At 45.6% G+C, this 20166-nt stretch overlaps 1 protein-coding gene across 3 annotated transcripts in view; it reads right to left on the bottom strand.

Annotated features, from left to right (window-relative positions):
- LOC129823596 (casein kinase I-like) overlaps positions 1-20166 on the bottom strand; it is a 70449-nt gene that overhangs the window by 26933 nt on the left and 23350 nt on the right. For all 3 annotated transcript variants that reach the window (XM_055882447.1, XM_055882445.1, XM_055882446.1), the window contains exons 4-6: positions 15996-16144; positions 10295-10529; positions 6884-6969 (exon numbers count right to left, since the gene is read on the bottom strand). In XM_055882447.1, coding sequence (XP_055738422.1) covers positions 6884-6969; positions 10295-10529; positions 15996-16144 — 470 coding nt within the window. The remainder of the gene's footprint in view (positions 1-6883; positions 6970-10294; positions 10530-15995; positions 16145-20166) is intronic.

The following is a 20166-nucleotide window of genomic DNA, read 5'->3' on the forward strand; positions in this document are numbered from 1 at the left end:
GACAGGACAGAACTGATAAAGTAGTGAGGACGCGGTCTAGTCAACAGACAGGACTGATAAAGTAGAGGACGCGGTCTAGTCAACAGACAGGACTGATAAAATAGTGAGGACGCGGTCTAGTCAACAGACAGGACTGATAAAGTAGAGAGGACGCGGTCTAGTCAACAGACAGACAGGACTGATAAAGTAGAGAGGACGCGGTCTAGTCAACAGACAGACAGGACTGATAAAGTAGAGAGGACGCGGTCTAGTCAACAGACAGGACTGATAAAGTAGTGAGGACGCGGTCTAGTCAACAGACAGGACTGATAAAGTAGTGAGGACACGGTCTAGTCAACAGACAGGACTGATAAAGTAGTGAGGACGCGGTCTAGTCAACAGACAGGACTGATAAAGTAGTGAGGACGCGGTCTAGTCAACAGACAGGACTGATAAAGTAGTGAGGACGCGGTCTAGTCAACAGACAGGACTGATAAAGTAGTGAGGACGCGGTCTAGTCAACAGACAGGACTGATAAAGTAGTGAGGACACGGTCTAGTCAACAGACAGGACTGATAAAGTAGTGAGGACGCGGTCTAGTCAACAGACAGGACTGATAAAGTAGTGAGGACGCGGTCTAGTCAACAGACAGGACTGATAAAGTAGTGAGGACGCGGTCTAGTCAACAGACAGGACTGATAAAGTAGTGAGGACTCGGTCAAGTCAACAGACAGGACAGGACTGATAAAGTAGTGAGGACGCGGTATAGTCAACAGACAGGACTGATAAAGTAGAGAGGACACGGTCTAGTCAACAGACAGGACTGATAAAGTAGTGAGGACACGGTCTAGTCGACAGACAGGACAGGACTGATAAAGTAGTGAGGACGCGGTCTAGTCAACAGACAGGACTGATAAAGTAGTGAGGACTCGGTCAAGTCAACAGACAGGACAGGACTGATAAAGTAGTGAGGACGCGGTCTAGTCAACAGACAGGACTGATAAAGTAGTGAGGACGCGGTCTAGTCAACAGACAGGACTGATAAAGTAGTGTGGACGCGGTCTAGTCAACAGACAGGACTGATAAAGTAGTGAGGACGCGGTCTAGTCAACAGACAGGACTGATAAAGTAGTGAGGACGCGGTCTAGTCAACAGACAGGACTGATAAAGTAGTGAGGACGCAGTCTAGTCAACAGACAGGACTGATAAAGTAGTGAGGACACGGTCTAGTCAACAGACAGGACAGGACTGATAAAGTAGTGAGGACGCGGTCTAGTCAACACAGGACTGATAAAGTAGTGAGGACGCGGTCTAGTCAACAGACAGGACTGATAAAGTAGTGAGGACACGGTCTAGTCAACAGACAGGACAGGACTGATAAAGTAGTGAGGACGCGGTCTAGTCAACAGACAGGACTGATAAAGTAGTGAGGACACGGTCTAGTCAACAGACAGGACTGATAAAGTAGTGAGGACGCGGTCTAGTCAACAGACAGGACAGGACTGATAAAGTAGTGAGGACGCGGTCTAGTCAACAGACAGGACTGATAAAGTAGTGAGGACGCGGTCTAGTCAACAGACAGGACAGGACTGATAAAGTAGTGAGGACACGGTCTAGTCAACAGACAGGACAGGACTGATAAAGTAGTGAGGACGCGGTCTAGTCAACAGACAGGACTGATAAAGTAGTGAGGACGCGGTCTAGTCAACAGACAGGACTGATAAAGTAGTGAGGACGCGGTCTAGTCAACAGACAGGACTGATAAAGTAGTGAGGATGCGGTCTAGTCAACAGACAGGACTGATAAAGTAGTGAGGACGCGGTCTAGTCAACAGACAGGACTGATAAAGTAGTGAGGACGCGGTCTAGTCAACAGACAGGACTGATAAAGTAGTGAGGACGCGGTCTAGTCAACAGACAGGACTGATAAAGTAGTGAGGACGCGGTCTAGTCAACAGACAGGACTGATAAAGTAGTGAGGACGCGGTCTAGTCAACAGACAGGACTGATAAAGTAGTGAGGACGCGGTCTAGTCAACAGACAGGACTGATAAAGTAGTGAGGACGCGGTCTAGTCAACAGACAGACAGGACTGATAAAGTAGTGAGGACGCGGTCTAGTCAACAGACAGGACTGATAAAGTAGTGAGGACACGGTCTAGTCAACAGACAGACAGGACTGATAAAGTAGTGAGGACGCGGTCTAGTCAACAGACAGGACTGATAAAGTAGTGAGGACGCGGTCTAGTCAACAGACAGGACTGATAAAGTAGTGAGGACGCGGTCTAGTCAACAGACAGGACTGATAAAGTAGTGAGGACGCGGTCTAGTCAACAGACAGGACTGATAAAGTAGTGAGGACGCGGTCTAGTCAACAGACAGACAGGACTGATAAAGTAGTGAGGACGCGGTCTAGTCAACAGACTGGACTGATAAAGTAGTGAGGACGCGGTCTAGTCAACAGACAGGACTGATAAAGTAGTGAGGACGCGGTCTAGTCAACAGACAGGACTGATAAAGTAGTGAGGACGCGGTCTAGTCAACAGACAGGACTGATAAAGTAGTGAGGACGCGGTCTAGTCAACAGACAGGACTGATAAAGTAGTGAGGACGCGGTCTAGTCAACAGACAGGACTGATAAAGTAGTGAGGACACGGTCTAGTCAACAGACAGGACAGGACTGATAAAGTAGTGAGGACGCGGTCTAGTCAACAGACAGGACTGATAAAGTAGTGAGGACACGGTCTAGTCAACAGACAGGACAGGACTGATAAAGTAGTGACGACACGGTCTAGTCAACAGACAGGACAGGACTGATAAAGTAGTGACGACGCGGTCTAGTCAACAGACAGGACTGATAAAGTAGTGAGGACACGGTCTAGTCAACAGACAGGACAGGACTGATAAAGTAGTGAGGACGCGGTCTAGTCAACAGACAGGACTGATAAAGTAGTGAGGACGCGGTCTAGTCAACAGACAGGACTGATAAAGTAGTGAGGACGCGGTCTAGTCAACAGACAGGACTGATAAAGTAGTGAGGACGCGGTCTAGTCAACAGACAGGACTGATAAAGTAGTGACGACGCGGTCTAGTCAACAGACAGGACTGATAAAGTAGTGAGGACGCGGTCTAGTCAACAGACAGGACTGATAAAGTAGTGAGGACGCGGTCTAGTCAACAGACAGGACTGATAAAGTAGTGAGGACGCGGTCTAGTCAACAGACAGGACTGATAAAGTAGTGAGGACGCGGTCTAGTCAACAGACAGGACTGATAAAGTAGTGAGGACGCGGTCTAGTCAACAGACAGAACTGATAAAGTAGTGAGGACGCGGTCTAGTCAACAGACAGTCTGACAGTAGCTGTGCTGTCCTAACATGATAGTTACTGGACCTTTGAGCAACATACATCACATGATCAAAAGTATGTGGACACCTACTCGTCCAACACCTCATTCCAAAATCCTGCCCCCCTCCCCTTTTCTGCTATAAATTCACTCTTCTGGGAAGGCTTTCCGCTAGATGTTGGAACATTGCTGCTATAACAGCCTCCACTCTTCTGGGAAGGCTTTCCACTAGATGTTGGAACATTGCTGCTATAACAGCCTCCACTCTTCTGGGAAGGCTTTCCACTAGATGTTGGAACATTGCTGCTATAACAGCCTCTACTCTTCTGGGAAGGCTTTCCACTAGATGTTGGAACATTGCTGCTATAACAGCCTCCACTCTTCTGGGAAGGCTTTCCACTAGATGTTGGAACATTGCTGCTATAACAGCCTCCACTCTTCTGGGAAGGCTTTCCACTAGATGTTGGAACATTGCTGCTATAACAGCCTCCACTCTTCTGGGAAGGCTTTCCACTAGATGTTGGAACATTGCTGCTATAACAGCCTCCACTCTTCTGGGAAGGCTTTCCACTAGATGTTGGAACATTGCTGCTATAACAGCCTCCACTCTTCTGGGAAGGCTTTCCGCTAGATGTTGGAACATTGCTGCTATAACAGCCTCCACTCTTCTGGGAAGGCTTTCCACTAGATGTTGGAACATTGCTGCTATAACAGCCTCCACTCTTCTGGGAAGGCTTTCCACTAGATGTTGGAACATTGCTGCTATAACAGCCTCCACTCTTCTGGGAAGGCTTTCCACTAGATGTTGGAACATTGCTGCTGGGACTTGCTTCCATTCAGCCACAAGAGCATTAGTGGGGTCGAGGACTGATTGTCATGCTGAAACAGGAAATGGCCTTACCCAAACTGTTGCCACAAAGTTGGAAGCACAGAATAGTATACAATGACATTGTATGCTGTAGCGTTCAGATTTCCCTTCACTGGAACTAAGAGGCCCGAACCATAAAAAACAGACCCAAATAGTTATTCATCCTCCACCAAACTTTACAGTTGGCATTGGGGCAGGTAGCGTTCTCCTGGCATCTGCCAAACCAAGATCCGTCCGTTGTACTGCCAGATGGTGAAGCGATATTCGTCACTCAAGAGAACGAGGTTCCACTGCTCCAGCGTCCAATGGCTGCGAGCTTTACACCGCTCCAGCCGACGCTTGGCGTTGGGCATAATGATCTGGGGCTTGTGTGCGTGCGGCTGCTCGGACATTTCATTAACACTTCTTGTGCCGATGTTGCTTCCAGAGGCAGTTTGGAACTTGGGTTGAGTGTTGCGACCGAGGACAGACTATTTTTTACAAACTACAGCACTCCGCGGTCCAGATCTGTGAGCTTGTTGCAGCTGACGTTTCCACTTGTTGGAAAGGTGGCATCCAATGACAGTGTCACGTTGAAAGTCACTGAGCTCTTCGGTAAGGGGTCATTCTACCGCCAATGTTTGTCTATGGAGATTGCATGGCTGTGTGCTTGATTTTATACACCTGTCAGTAACTGGTGAGGCAGAAATAACCAAATCCACTAATTTGTAGGGGTGTCCACATACTTTTGTACAGTGCATTTGTAAAGTATTCAGACCCCTTGACTTTTTCCACTTTGTTACGTATTCTAAAATGTATTAAATTGTTTCCCCTCAATCTACACACAACACCCTATAACAAAGCAAAAACAGGTTTGTTGATTTTTTGCAAATAAAAAACGGAAATATCAAGTTTACAAAAGTATTTAGACCCTTTACTCAGTACTTTGTTGAAGCACCTTTGGCAGCGATTACAGCCTCGAGTCTTCTTGGGTATGACACTACAAGCTTGGCACACCTGTATTCGGGGAATTTCTCCCATTATTCTCTGCAGATCCTCTCAAGCTCTGTCAGGTTGGATGGGGAGCGTCGCTGCACAGCTATTTTAATGTCTCTCCAGAGATGTTAGATCGGGTTCAAGTCTGGGCTCTGGCTGGGCCACTCAAGGACATTCAGAGACTTGTCCCGAAGCCACTCCTGCATTGTCTTGTCTGTGTGCTGAGGGGTCGTTGTCCTGTTGGAAGGTGAACCTTCACCCCAGTCTGAGGTCCTGAGGGCTCTGGAGCAGGTTTTCATCAAGGATCTCTTTGTACTTTACTCCGTTCATCTTTCCCTCGATCCTGACTAGTCTCCCAGTCCCTGCTGCTGAAAGACATCCCCACAGCATGATGCTGCCACCACCATGCTTCACCGTAGGGATGGTGCCAGGTTTCCTCCAGTGATGCTTGTCATTCAGGCCAGAGTTCAATCTTGGTTGTCCTTCTGGAATGTTCTCCCATCTCCACAGAAGAACTCTGGAGCTCTGTCAGAGTAACCATCGGGTTCTTGGTCACCTCCCTTCTCCCCTGATTGCTCAGTTTGGCCAGGCGGCCAGCTCTAGGAATAGAGTCTTGGTGGTTCCAAACTTCTTGGGGACCTTCAATGCTGCAGACATTTTTGGTACCCCTCCCCAGATCTGTGCCTCGACACAATCCTGTCTCGGAGCTCTACGGACAATTCCTTTGACCTCATGTCTTGGTTTTTGCTCTGACATGCACTGTCAACTGTGGGACCTTATATAGACAGGTGTGTGCCTTTCCAAATCATGTCCAATCAATTGAATATACCACAGGTGGACTCCAATCAAGTTGTAGAAACATCTCAAGGATGATCAATGGAAACAGGAAGCACCTGAGCTCAACTTCGAGTCTCATAGCAAAGGGGTCTGAATACTTATGTAAATAAGGTATCCGTTTTTATTTATAATACATTAGCAAAACTTGTTAGACCTGTTTTTTCTTTGTCATTATGGGGAATTGTGTGTAGATTGATGAGGGAAAAAAATGTATTTAATGCATTTTAGAATAACACTCCAACTAAAAGTCAAAGGGTCTGAATACTTTCCAAATGCACTGGATATATAGTGTATAGGGGGGATATATAGTGTATAGGGGGGATATATAGTGTATAGGGGGGATATATAGTGTATAGGGGGGATATATAGTGTATAGGGGGGATATATAGTGTATAGGGGGGATATATAGTGTATAGGGGGGATATATAGTGTATAGGGGGGATATATAGTGTATAGGGGGGATATATAGTGTATAGGGGGGATATATAGTGTATAGGGGGGATATATAGTGTATAGGGGGGATATATAGTGTATAGGGGGGATATATAGTGTATAGGGGGGATATATAGTGTATAGGGGGGATATATAGTGTATAGGGGGGATATATAGTGTATAGGGGGGATATATAGTGTATAGGGGGGATATATAGTGTATAGGGGGGATATATAGTGTATAGGGGGGATATATAGTGTATAGACATAGGGGACTTTGTTAGTGTGGTCTTGTTCCTGTATCCTCATGGGGAACTGAAATTCCCCAAAAGACAGTAAAACAAAGAAAAATCTCCTTGGTGGGGACATTTCACATCTCCGTGAGGAAAAATGCTACCTTAACCTTAGCGGTTTGGTGTTAAGGTTAGTAAAACAAGTGTGTTTGTTCCTACCTTCAGGCCTTGCCAGGGCAGACTGCCTCGCAGGAAGTACATGAACATGTGACCTAGAGCTTCCAGGTCATCTCTCCTGCTTTGTTCTACAGAGAGGAAATACACACACAGCTTCAGGAACACATTGAGTTCTAACTGATTCTGATAATACTAACGGTTGAACCAGATAAATCGAACAATCATTATTAACCCTGATCCTGATAATACTAACGGTTGAACCAGATAAATCGAACAATCATTATTAACCCTGATCCTGATAATACTAACGGTTGAACCAGATAAATCGAACAATCATTATGAACCCTGATCCTGATAATACTAACGGTTGAACCAGATAAATCGAACAATCATTATTAACCCTGATTCATAGATGGGAAAATGTCATATGTATACCGTATAACCGTATGAGAACCGTATAAGAACCGTATGAGAACCGTATAACCGTATAAGAACCGTATAAGAACCGTATAAGAACCATATAAGAACTATAAGAACCGTATGAGAACCGTATAAGAACCGTATAAGAACCGTATAAGAACCGTATAAGAACCGTATAAGAACCGTATAAGAACCGTATAAGAACCATATAAGAACTATAAGAACCGTATGAGAACCGTATGAGAACCGTATAAGAACCATATAAGAACCATATGAGAACCCTGCTGATCATTGTGCTTGAATCCGTTTGAAATTCACCGCTCCACTGAGGGACCTTACAGATGTGTGGGGTACAGAGGAGGTAGTCATTCAAAAATCATGTTAAACACTATTATTGCACACAGAGTGAGTCCATGCAACTTATTATGAGACTTTTTAAGCATATTTAGACTCCTGAACTTATTTAGGCTTGCCATAACAAAGTGGTAGAATACTTATTGACTAAAGAAATATCAGCTTTTCATCTTTTATTCATTTGTAAAAAATAATTCTCAAAAACAATTCCACTTTGATATTGTGCGTAGGCAGATGACAAAAAAAAAAAACTACATTTAATCCATTTTCAATTCAGGCTATAACACAACAAAATGTGGAAAAATTCAAGGTGAGTATTGATGCTCATTTAGGGTGTAGTGCCCATCAGGCTGTTTACCTTTACCCAGGTGAGTATTGATACTCATGTAGGGTGTAGTGCCCATCAGGCTGCTTACCTTTACCCAGGTGAGTATTGATACTCATGTAGGGTGTGGTGCCCATCAGGCTGCTTACCTTTACCCAGGTGAGTATTGATACTCATGTAGGGTGTAGTGCCAATCAGGCTGTTTACCTTTACCCAGGTGAGTATTGATACTCATGTAGGGTGTAGTGCCCATCAGGCTGCTTACCTTTACCCAGGTGAGTATTGACGCTCCTGTAGGGTGTAGTGCCCATCAGGCTGTTTACCTTTACCCAGGTGAGTATTGATACTCATGTAGGGTGTGGTGCCCATCAGGCTGCTTACCTTTACCCAGGTGAGTATTGATACTCATGTAGGGTGTAGTGCCCATCAGGCTGTTTACCTTTACCCAGGTGAGTATTGATACTCATGTAGGGTGTAGTGCCCATCAGGCTGTTTACCTTTACCCAGGTGAGTATTGATACTCATGTAGGGTGTAGTGCCCATCAGGCTGTTTACCTTTACCCAGGTGAGTATTGATACTCATGTAGGGTGTGGTGCCCATCAGGCTGCTTACCTTTACCCAGGTGAGTATTGATACTCATGTAGGGTGTAGTGCCCATCAGGCTGTTTACCTTTACCCAGGTGAGTATTGATACTCATGCAGGGTGTAGTGCCCATCAGGCTGTTTACCTTTACCCAGGTGAGTATTGATACTCATGTAAGGTGTAGTGCCCATCAGGCTGTTTACCTTTACCCAGGTGAGTATTGATACTCATGCAGGGTGTAGTGCCCATCAGGCTGTTTACCTTTACCCAGGTGAGTATTGATACTCATGTAGGGTGTGGTGCCGATCAGGCTGTTTACCTTTACCCAGGTGAGTATTGATACTCATGCAGGGTGTAGTGCCCATCAGGCTGTTTACCTTTACCCAGGTGAGTATTGATACTCATGTAGGGTGTAGTGCCCATCAGGCTGTTTACCTTTACCCAGGTGAGTATTGATACTCATGTAGGGTGTAGTGCCCATCAGGCTGTTTACCTTTACCCAGGTGAGTATTGATACTCATGTAGGGTGTAGTGCCCATCAGGCTGTTTACCTTTACCCAGGTGAGTATTGATACTCATGTAGGGTGTAGTGCCCATCAGGCTGCTTACCTTTACCCAGGTGAGTATTGATACTCATGTAGGGTGTAGTGCCCATCAGGCTGTTTACCTTTACCCAGGTGAGTATTGATACTCATGTAGGGTGTAGTGCCCATCAGGCTGTTTACCTTTACCCAGGTGAGTATTGATACTCCTGTAGGGTGTAGTGCCCATCAGGCTGTTTACCTTTACCCAGGTGAGTATTGATACTCATGTAGGGTGTGGTGCCCATCAGGCTGCTTACCTTTACCCAGGTGAGTATTGATACTCATGTAGGGTGTAGTGCCCATCAGGCTGTTTACCTTTACCCAGGTGAGTATTGATACTCATGTAGGGTGTGGTGCCGATCAGGCTGTTTACCTTTACCCAGGTGAGTATTGATACTCATGTAGGGTGTAGTGCCCATCAGGCTGTTTACCTTTACCCAGGTGAGTATTGATACTCATGTAGGGTGTAGTGCCCATCAGGCTGCTTACCTTTACCCAGGTGAGTATTGATTTCTCATGTAGGGTGTAGTGCCCATCAGGCTGTTTACCTTTACCCAGGTGAGTATTGATACTCATGTAGGGTGTAGTGCCCATCAGGCTGCTTACCTTTACCCAGGTGAGTATTGATACTCATGTAGGGTGTAGTGCCCATCAGGCTGTTTACCTTTACCCAGGTGAGTATTGATACTCATGTAGGGTGTAGTGCCCATCAGGCTGTTTACCTTTACCCAGGTGAGTATTGATACTCATGTAGGGTGTAGTGCCCATCAGGCTGCTTACCTTTACCCAGGTGAGTATTGATACTCATGTAGGGTGTAGTGCCCATCAGGCTGTTTACCTTTACCCAGGTGAGTATTGATACTCATGTAGGGTGTAGTGCCCATCAGGCTGTTTACCTTTACCCAGGTGAGTATTGATACTCATGTAGGGTGTAGTGCCCATCAGGCTGCTTACCTTTACCCAGGTGAGTATTGATACTCATGTAGGGTGTAGTGCCCATCAGGCTGTTTACCTTTACCCAGGTGAGTATTGATACTCATGTAGGGTGTAGTGCCCATCAGGCTGTTTACCTTTACCCAGGTGAGTATTGATACTCATGTAGGGTGTAGTGCCCATCAGACTGTTTACCTTTACCCAGGTGAGTATTGATACTCATGTAGGGTGTAGTGCCCATCAGGCTGCTTACCTTTACCCAGGTGAGTATTGACGCTCATGTAACGTGCGGTGCCCGTCAGGCTCTTGTGCTCCCTGTAAGGGATGTGTTTCTTGGTCTCGGGGTCGATGTACTCTTTGGCCAGGCCGAAGTCGATGATGTGGATGGTGTGCTGCCGCTTGCTGCCGGGCCGGCCAACCAGGAAGTTCTCAGGCTTCACGTCCCGGTAGATCAGACTTCTGGTGTGGACGAACTCCATCCGCGTGATCTGAGGGAGGGAGGAGAGAAAGGAGAGGGAGGAGAGGGATGAGAGGGATGAGAGGGAGGAGAGGGATGAGAGGGATGAGAGGGAGGAGAGGGAGGAGAGGGAGGAGGAAGACGAGACAGACAGGGTGATAGAGATAAAGAGAGAGAAGCTATTTTAAAGCCAAGAAGAAAAATATATTACAAAGATATGTTTCACTTTATAACAGGACTGAATACTAAGTTAAAACTTCTTGTGAATACGGGGGCGCTGTTTTCACTTTGGAAAAAATCGTGCCCAAATTAAACGGCCTCGTACTCTGTTCTAGATCATACAATATGCATATTATTATTACTATTGGATAGAAAACACTCACAAGTTTCTAAAACTGTTTGAATTATATCTGTGAGTAAAACAGAACTCATTTGGCAGCAACCTGCCATACAGGAAGTGAAAAATCTGAAAACGAGGCTCTGTTTCAGGGTCTGCCTATTCAACTGGCTTTTATTTATCGATATGTATGCACTTCATACGCCTTCCACTAGATGTCAACAGGCAGTGGAAGGTGGAATGGGGTGTCTAGCTTGATGTGAGGCCGAATAAGAGCTTTTGGAATGGCAGGTCCGGTATTTTGTCAGTTTTCGACGGCGCGCAGGGGGAACTCGACATTGTCTTCTGAAATGCGTTACGTATACACGACGAAATGCTCCGGCTCTGATTTTATTGGATACATATGAGAAAAACATCATAAAGTAGGATTTTTCAACCGAGTTTGACCAGTTTATTCAACGTTTATTGGGAATTTTGGAATTTTTCGTTCCATGCTTCAAGAGATGATGGACACGTGAGCTCGACATGGCCAAAGTTGCTAATTTGACAGAAGAAATGGACATTCTAAAACCAAACAACGATTTATTCTGGACCTAGGACTCCTTGTACAACATTCTGATGGAAGATCAGCAAAAGTAAGACAACATTTATGATGTTATTTCGTATGTTTGTGTAATATGTTGACTCCAACTCGGCGGAGAATAGGTGAGCGCTGTCTCACAATATTGCATGCTGTGGTAAAGTATATATTTTTTTTAATCTAACACCGCGGTTGCATTAAGAACCAGTGTATCTTTCATTTGCCATACAACATGTATTTTTATGTAAAGTTTATGATGAGTTCTTTGGTCAGATTAGGTGAGTGTCCAAAATGTCTCCGGACATTCTGGTGAATCATTTCTACGTATTCACAATGTATAACCACGATTTGCAGCTCTAAATATGCACATTTTCAAACAAAACATAAATGTATTGTATAGCATGATGTTATAAGACTGTCATCTGATGAAGTTGTTCAAAGGTTAGGGATTAATTTTCTCTCTATTTTGTCGGTTTTGTGAAGGCTATCTTTACGGGGAGTAAATGCCGTTGTGTGTTTGGCTATTGTGGTGAGCTAATAGAAATATATAGTGTTTTCGCTGTAAAACACTTAAATCGGAAATATTGGCTGGATTCATCTATCTATTTATCTTTCATTTGCTGTACACCTTGTCTTTTTCATAAATGTTTTATGATGAGTATTTATGTATTTCACGTTGCTCTCTGTAATTATTCTGGCTGCTTTGGTGCTATTTGTGATGGTGGCTGCAATGTAAAACCAGGATTTGTAGCCATAAATATGCAAATTTTCGAAGAAAACATAAATGTATTGTATAACATGATGTTATAAGACTGTCATTTGATGAAGTTGTTCAAGGTTAGTGATTAATTTTATCTCTATTTGTGGGTTTTGTGAAAGCTATCTTTACGGTGAATAAATGCCGTTGTGTGTTTGACTATTGTGGTTAGCTAATATAAATACATAGTGTTTTCGCTGTAAAACATTTTAAAAATCGGAAATGATGGCTGGATTCACAAGATGTTTATAGTGTTTATAGCCTGCCTGATTTCAGATTTCTCACAGGAAGTTTGCTCCAACTTGAGTTCTGTTTTACTCACAGATATAATTCAAATGGTTTTAGAAACTAGAGTGTTTTCTATCCAATAGTAATAATAATATGCATATTGTATGAGCAAGAATTGAGTACGAGGCAGTTTAATTTGGGAACAAAATTTTTACAAAGTGAAAACAGCGCCCCCTATTGAGAAAAGGTTTTAAGGCTTCCTAGGACAGAACGGATCCAACTTCAATTAGCACGGAGGTGTGAAGTGAGAGGTGTCAAAGCCCTTGAGCCCAACAATGGCAGGAGAGACTCAAAGCCTAAAGGCCCCTCCCGCTGTCCAGAGGTCATTACAACACAGTGCCCTCTGGATGTAAAAAATGAAAAGGCACGAAGAGTACAAAAATAAGGTGTTTATGGGAAAATCATCCGACAATTTTTGCTGACTGTTATAAAAATAAGAACAGAAGCAACTTAAATCTTCCACACAGACCATCCCCTGGCACAGTGCTATATTAACCAGACCATCCCCTGGCATGACACAGTGCTATATTAACCAGACCATCCCCTGGCATGACACAGTGCTATATTAACCAGACCATCCCCTAGCATGACACAGTGCTATATTAACCAGACCATCCCCTGGCATGGAGCTATATTAACACAGACCATCCCCTGGCACAGTGCTATATTAACCAGACCATCCCCTGGCACAGTGCTATATTAACCAGACCATCCCCTGGCACAGTGCTATATTAACCAGACCATCCCCTGGCATGGCACAGTGCTATATTAACACAGACCATCCCCTGGCACAGTGCTATATTAACCAGACCATCCCCTGGCACAGTGCTATATTAACAACGACCATCCCCTGGCACAGTGCTATATTAACCAGACCATCCCCTGGCACAGTGCTATATTAACACAGACCATCCCCTGGCACAGTGCTATATTAACCAGACCATCCCCTGGCACAGTGCTATATTAACCAGACCATCCCCTGGCACAGTGCTATATTAACCAGACCATCCCCTGGCACAGTGCTATATTAACCAGACCATCCCCTGGCACAGTGCAATATTAACCAGACCATCCCCTGGCACAGTGCTATATTAACCAGACCATCCCCTGGCACAGTGCTATATTAACCAGACCATCCCCTGGCACAGTGCTATATTAACCAGACCATCCCCTGGCATGGCACAGTGCTATATTAACCAGACCATCCCCTGGCATGGCACAGTGCTATATTAACCAGACCATCCCCTGGCACAGTGCTATATTAACCAGACCATCCCCTGGCACAGTGCTATATTAACCAGACCATCCCCTGGCACAGTGCTATATTAACCAGACCATCCCCTGGCACAGTGCTATATTAACCAGACCATCCCCTGGCATCCCCTGGCATGGCACAGTGCTATATTAACCAGACCATCCCCTGGCACAGTGCTATATTAACCAGACCATCCCCTGGCATGGCACAGTGCTATATTAACCAGACCATCCCCTGGCACAGTGCTATATTAACCAGACCATCCCCTGGCATCCCCTGGCATGGCACAGTGCTATATTAACCAGACCATCCCCTGGCACAGTGCTATATTAACCAGACCATCCCCTGGCATGGCACAGTGCTATATTAACCAGACCATCCCCTGGCACAGTGCTATATTAACCAGACCATCCCCTGGCATGGCACAGTGCTATATTAACCAGACCATCCCCTGGCATGGCACAGTGCTATATTAACCAGACCATCCCCTGGCACAGGGCTATATTAACCAGACCATCCCCTGGCATGGCACAGGGCTATATTAACCAGACCATCCCCTGGCATGGCAACGGGCTATATTAACCAGACCATCCCCTGGCCTGGTACAGGGCTATATTAACCAGACCATCCCCTGGCATGGCACAGTGCTATATTAACCAGACCATCCCCTGGCATGGCACAGGGCTATATTAACCAGACCATCCCCTGGCATGGCACAGGGCTATATTAACCAGACCATCCCCTGGCATGGCACCAGGCTATATTAACCAGACCATCCCCTGGCATGGCACAGTGCTATATTAACCAGACCATCCCCTGGCATGACACAGTGCTATATTAACCAGACCATCCCCTGGCATGGCACAGTGCTATATTAACCAGACCCTGGCATGGCACAGTGCTATTTTAACCAGACCATCCCCTGGCACAGTGCTATATTAACCAGACCATCCCCTGGCACAGTGCTATATTAACACAGACCATCCCCTGGCACAGTGCTATATTAACACAGACCATCCCCTGGCATGGCACAGTGCTATATTAACCAGACCATCCCCTGGCATGGCACAGTGCTATATTAACCAGACCATCCCCTGGCACAGTGCTATATTAACACAGACCATCCCCTGGCACAGTGCTATATTAACCAGACCATCCCCTGGCATGAGAGAGAGAGAAAGTGAGAGAGAGAGAGAGAGAGAAAGTGAGAGAGAGAGAGAGAGAGAAAGTGAGAGAGAGAGAGAGAGAGAGAGAAAGTGAGAGAGAGAGAGAGAGAGAAAGTGAGAGAGAGAGAGAGAGAGAAAGTGAGAGAGAGAGAGAGAGAGAGAAAGTGAGAGAGAGAGAGAGAGAGAGAAAGTGAGAGAGAGAGAGAGAGAGAGAAAGTGAGAGAGAGAGAGAGAGAGAGAAAGTGAGAGAGAGAGAGAGAGAGAGAAAGTGAGAGAGAGAGAGAGAGAGAAAGTGAGAGAGAGAGAGAGAGAGAAAGTGAGAGAGAGAGAGAGAGAGAAAGTGAGAGAGAGAGAGAGAGAGAAAGTGAGAGAGAGAGAGAGAGAGAAAGTGAGAGAGAGAGAGAGAGAGAAAGTGAGAGAGAGAGAGAGAGAAAGTGAGAGAGAGAGAGAAAGTGAGAGAGAGAGAAAGTGAGAGAGAGAGAGAAAGTGAGAGAGAAAGTGAGAGAGAGAGAGAAAGTGAGAGAGAAAGTGAGAGAGAGAGAGAAAGTGAGAGAGAAAGTGAGAGAGAGAGAGAAAGTGAGAGAGAGAGAGAAAGTGAGAGAGAGAGAGAAAGTGAGAGAGAAAGTGAGAGAGAGAGAGAAAGTGAGAGAGAAAGTGAGAGAGAGAGAGAAAGTGAGAGAGAAAGTGAGAGAGAGAAAGTGAGAGAGAGAGAAAGTGAGAGAGAGAGAAAGTGAGAGAGAGAGAGAGAGAAAGTGAGAGAGAGAGAGAGAAAGTGAGAGAGAGAGAGAGACGTAGTGAGAGAGGGAGAGACGTAGTGAGAGAGGGAGAGACGTAGTGAGAGGGAGAGACGTAGTGAGAGAGGGAGAGACGTAGTGAGAGACGAAGTGAGAGACGTAGTGAGAGACGAAGTGAGAGACGTAGTGAGAGACGAAGTGAGAGACGAAGTGAGAGACGTAGTGAGAGACGAAGTGAGAGACGAAGTGAGAGACGAAGTGAGAGACGAAGTGAGAGACGAAGTGAGAGACGAAGTGAGAGAGAGAGAGAGGAAGTGAGAGACGAAGAGAGAGAGGAAGTGAGAGAGAGAGGACGTGAGAGAGGAAGTGAGAGTTCCTACCAGCTGAATTGCGATCATGAGGACGGTCTTGAGGGAGAAGGTTCTGTCACACAGATCAAACAGGTCTTCCAGACTGGGTCCCAGCAGCTCCAGAACCATGGCATTATACTTCCCACAGGGCCCAAAGTAGAATACCTGGGGGACGCCCTCTGGAGATGGAGAGACACACAGACAGTGTGAGTAAAACTGATTTAAAGAAAACAAGATGCTAGGGCTTGGCTAGGTAGGTTGGTTGTTGGGGCAAAATAATAACAATTTCTTCAGCAGGGTTAGAAACAGCTAAACTCAGCAAAAAAAAATCCAAATAACTTCACAGATCTTCATTGTAAAGGGTTTAAACACTGTTTCCCATGCTTGTTCAATGAACCATACACAATTAATGAACGGTCGTGAAGACATAGCTTACAGACGGTAGGCAATTAAGGTCACAGTTATGAAAACTTAGGACACTAAAGAGGCCTTTCTACTGACTCTGAAAAACACCAAAAGAATGATGCCCAGGGTCCCTGCTCATCTGCGTGATAGTGCCTTAGGCATGCTGCAAGGAGACATGAGGACTGCAGATGTGACCAGGGAAATAAATTGCAATGTCCATAATGTGAGACGCCTAAGACAGCGCCACAGGGAGAAAGGACGGACAGTTGATCGTCCTCGCAGTGGCAGACCACGTGTAACAACACCTGCACAGGGTCGGTACATCTGAACATCACACCTGCGGGACAGGTACAGGTTGGCAACAACTCCCAGAGTTATACCAGGAACGCACAATTCCTCCATCAGTGCTCAGACTGTCCGCAATAGGCTGAGAGAGGCTGGACTGAGGGCTTGTAGGCCTGTTGTAAGGCAGGTCCTCACCAGACATCACCAGCAACAAAGTCGCGTATGGACACAAACCCACCGTCGCTGGACCAGACAGGACTGGCAAAAAGTGTTCTTCACTGACAAGTTGCGGTTTTGTCTCACCAGGGGTGATGGTCGGATTCGCGTTTATCGTCGAAGGAATGAGCGTTACACCGAGGCCTGTACTCTGGAGCGGGATCGATTTGGAGGTGGAGGGTCCGTCATGGTCTGGGGCGGTGTGTCACAGCATCATCGGACTGAGCTTGTTGTCATTGCAGGCAATCTCAACGCTGTGCGTTACAGGGAAGACATCCTCCTCCCTCATGCGGTACCCTTCCTGCAGGCTCATCCTGACATGACCCTCCAGCAGGACAATGCCACCAGCCATTCTGCTCGTTCTGTGCCTGATTTCCTGCAAGACAGGAACGTCAGTGTTTTGCCATGGCCAGCGAAGAGCCCGGATCTCAAACCCATTGAGCACGTCTGGGACTTTTTTGGATCGGAGGGTGAGGGCTAGGGCCATTCCCCCCAGAAATGTCCAGGAACTTGCAGGTGCCTTGGTGGAAGAGTGGGGTAACATCTCACAGCAAGAACTGGCAAATCTGGTGCAGTCCATGAGGAGGAGATGCACTGCAGAACTTAATGCAGCTGGTGGCCACACCAGATACTGACTGTTACTTTTGATTTTGACCCCCCTTTGTTCAGGGACACATTATTCAATTTCTGTTAGTCACATGTCAGTAGACCTTTTTCAGAGTATGTCTCCGTTGTTGAATCTTGTTACGCTCATAAAAATATTTACACATGTTAAGTTTGCTGAAAGTAAACCCAGTTGACAGTGAGAGGACGTTTCTTTTTTAGCTGAGTTTCTGTCAGATCTCGACCCAGGACAGTACTAGCCTCATAAACCAAGAGCTCGGAGTCCATTCTCACACCATGTGAAAAGGTCTTGAGCTGGGACAACATCAGTAACATGGCAAAGGGCTACGCACATTAATACAAAACACCTTTTAATCACTAGAATGGAAAGGGGAAGAGCTACACCAACAGTTTCAGTGGAATGAGTGAGGATCTACAACTGTAGCAGTGAAACTAAAATAACCGGGGCGGAGCTAGCATGTTGGAGTGAACGGCTGCGTGTGAGAGGCTCCTGCAACTTTTTTGCGAAATAATCTAACTTACCCTACTTTATGATACTTTTTACAACAAACGTTTCTTTCTAATACAACATCGTAACTTTCTGTGTAAAAATGCCGAGTAATAAGCGACCAAAGGACAATAAATCCACATCGGAGGCCTACTCCACACCAAACAACGAGACAGACATGGCGGAAGGCACAGGCAACAACGTGACACTTAAAGAACTTACCCAGGCTTTGGGAGAACTACGTGTTGCTTTAGCTGAGGATCTTAAGGCTACTATTGCTGAACTGGACACCAAAATCGAGGGCACCATTCGAGCGGTCGCTTCGCAGGGCCAGAGTATTGTGGACCTTGAGAGGGCTTCTGAATTCAGCGCTGGTAGGATCGACGAGTTAGAGAAGCTGTGCTCGTCACTACAGGGTACTGTGCAGAGGCTTTCTGTGAAAGTGGTCGACCTGGAGGGCCGTTCCAGACGTAATAACCTTCGCGTTGTTGGTCTGGCAGAGGGGGTAGAGGCGGGCTCTCGCCCCACCGACTTCTTCGCCAAGCTATTGAAGGATGCAATGGGATCGGACGTTTTGGGTTCGGACCCCCAGCTGGACCGTGCACATCGCGCCCCTGTCCCAGTGCCTGGACCGGGTCAACGCCCTCGCGCAGTAATCATCTGTTGTCACAGTTTCAAGACCAAGGATCTTATCCTGCGCGAGGCCCGAATGAGGGGCAACCTGTTACATAAAGGGCACCCCTTCCGTGTCTATGATGATTATGCGCCCGATGTGGCAAAGGACCGTGGCGGCTACAGAGATGTCATGGCCAAACTCTACAAACTCCATCTTCGCCCAGCCTTGCTCTTCCCTGCAAGACTAAGAATTACCCCGCCCTCTGGTGAGAAGATGTGGCTCTCCTCGGTTTTGGACGCAGAGAAGTTTATCCGGGAACATACGCCAATCCCCCGTACAGGTTAGAGTGCCTTGTCATTGTGTGTTAGGGTCTGCTCATGGAATCGAATCCATACTAAACCATAACGGGTGAAACCGTATTGAACGGTCTCAACAAGGGCTACCGAACATGCAAGATGCTGTGGAGGGCGGTCTTGGCTCTCAATTAAAGTCACTTTCATTCTGGCTGTGTTCAGAGCGATGCCTATTTAGGATGCCTTCCAGGTTTGATCATTGTCACTTTCGGATGAATATACTTATTACCCCCATTTTTTTTTTTGTTTCGTTATTTATTTTTTAATTCTTACATTTATTGTTATTACAATACCATTTATTTAAAGCTTGCAGGGGACTGGGGGTGATGGTGGGGAAGGGGCAGACACAGACACCTGGATAGCAGGTGGATGTTTTGTGCCGTTCTGCCTTTGATATAGCCGAGGGCCGCTCTCCCGATTAGATCCCTACCAGCCCTCTGTAGTGTCTAGGTAGGTGTGCGTACATATAATTATTATTTGTACTTTATAATTATTTTCTCTTAGCATGTTACTATTATGTATGTGTATATTTTAAATTAGTGTAGATTATTACTCTGGGGCATGAATGTTTCTGTATGTATGGGTATGTATGTGTATATGCGCATATGTAGATATGTATGGGTGTGTGTGTGTATATGTATATTTTTAAACATATACCTTTATATGTATTTTTTGGGGATGTGTGTGTGTGTGTATGTGTTTGTATGTGTGTATGTGTATGTATGTATATATATGTGTCTATATGTATGTATGTATGTATATGTATGTATATGTATATATATATATATATATATATGTATATGGGTAAGTATGTGTATGTGTGTGTATGTATACATGTATATATATAACCTTTTTATTTATTTATTTTCTGACTGGGGGATACGTTTAATTTAGAAAAATTCTTGTTTCCGATCTAACCCACAATATGTAAATGTACGGCTGTCTAAGTTGGTTGCTGATGGTTCATGTTTAGACCGGCAGTGCTTAGCAAAATAATCTTGTGATGCTATATCTTGCTTATCTCAGGGATAGATAGACCCAAGATGACGCTTAAGTGCGCAATATGTTTAGGTTGAAACTTATTCTCTTTAGGTTTATTAGATGCTAATTGGACACTTTATTCGCGGGAGCCTCCTCAGTTCATATGTTAGTAGAAGTTCTAGGATAGTGAGAGGTGAACGTACAGTTGGGATTTTATTTCTGTTTCACCTCTTG

This window comes from Salvelinus fontinalis, chromosome 26 (genome assembly GCF_029448725.1).
Source record: "Salvelinus fontinalis isolate EN_2023a chromosome 26, ASM2944872v1, whole genome shotgun sequence".
Taxonomy (NCBI): Eukaryota; Metazoa; Chordata; class Actinopteri; order Salmoniformes; family Salmonidae; genus Salvelinus; species Salvelinus fontinalis.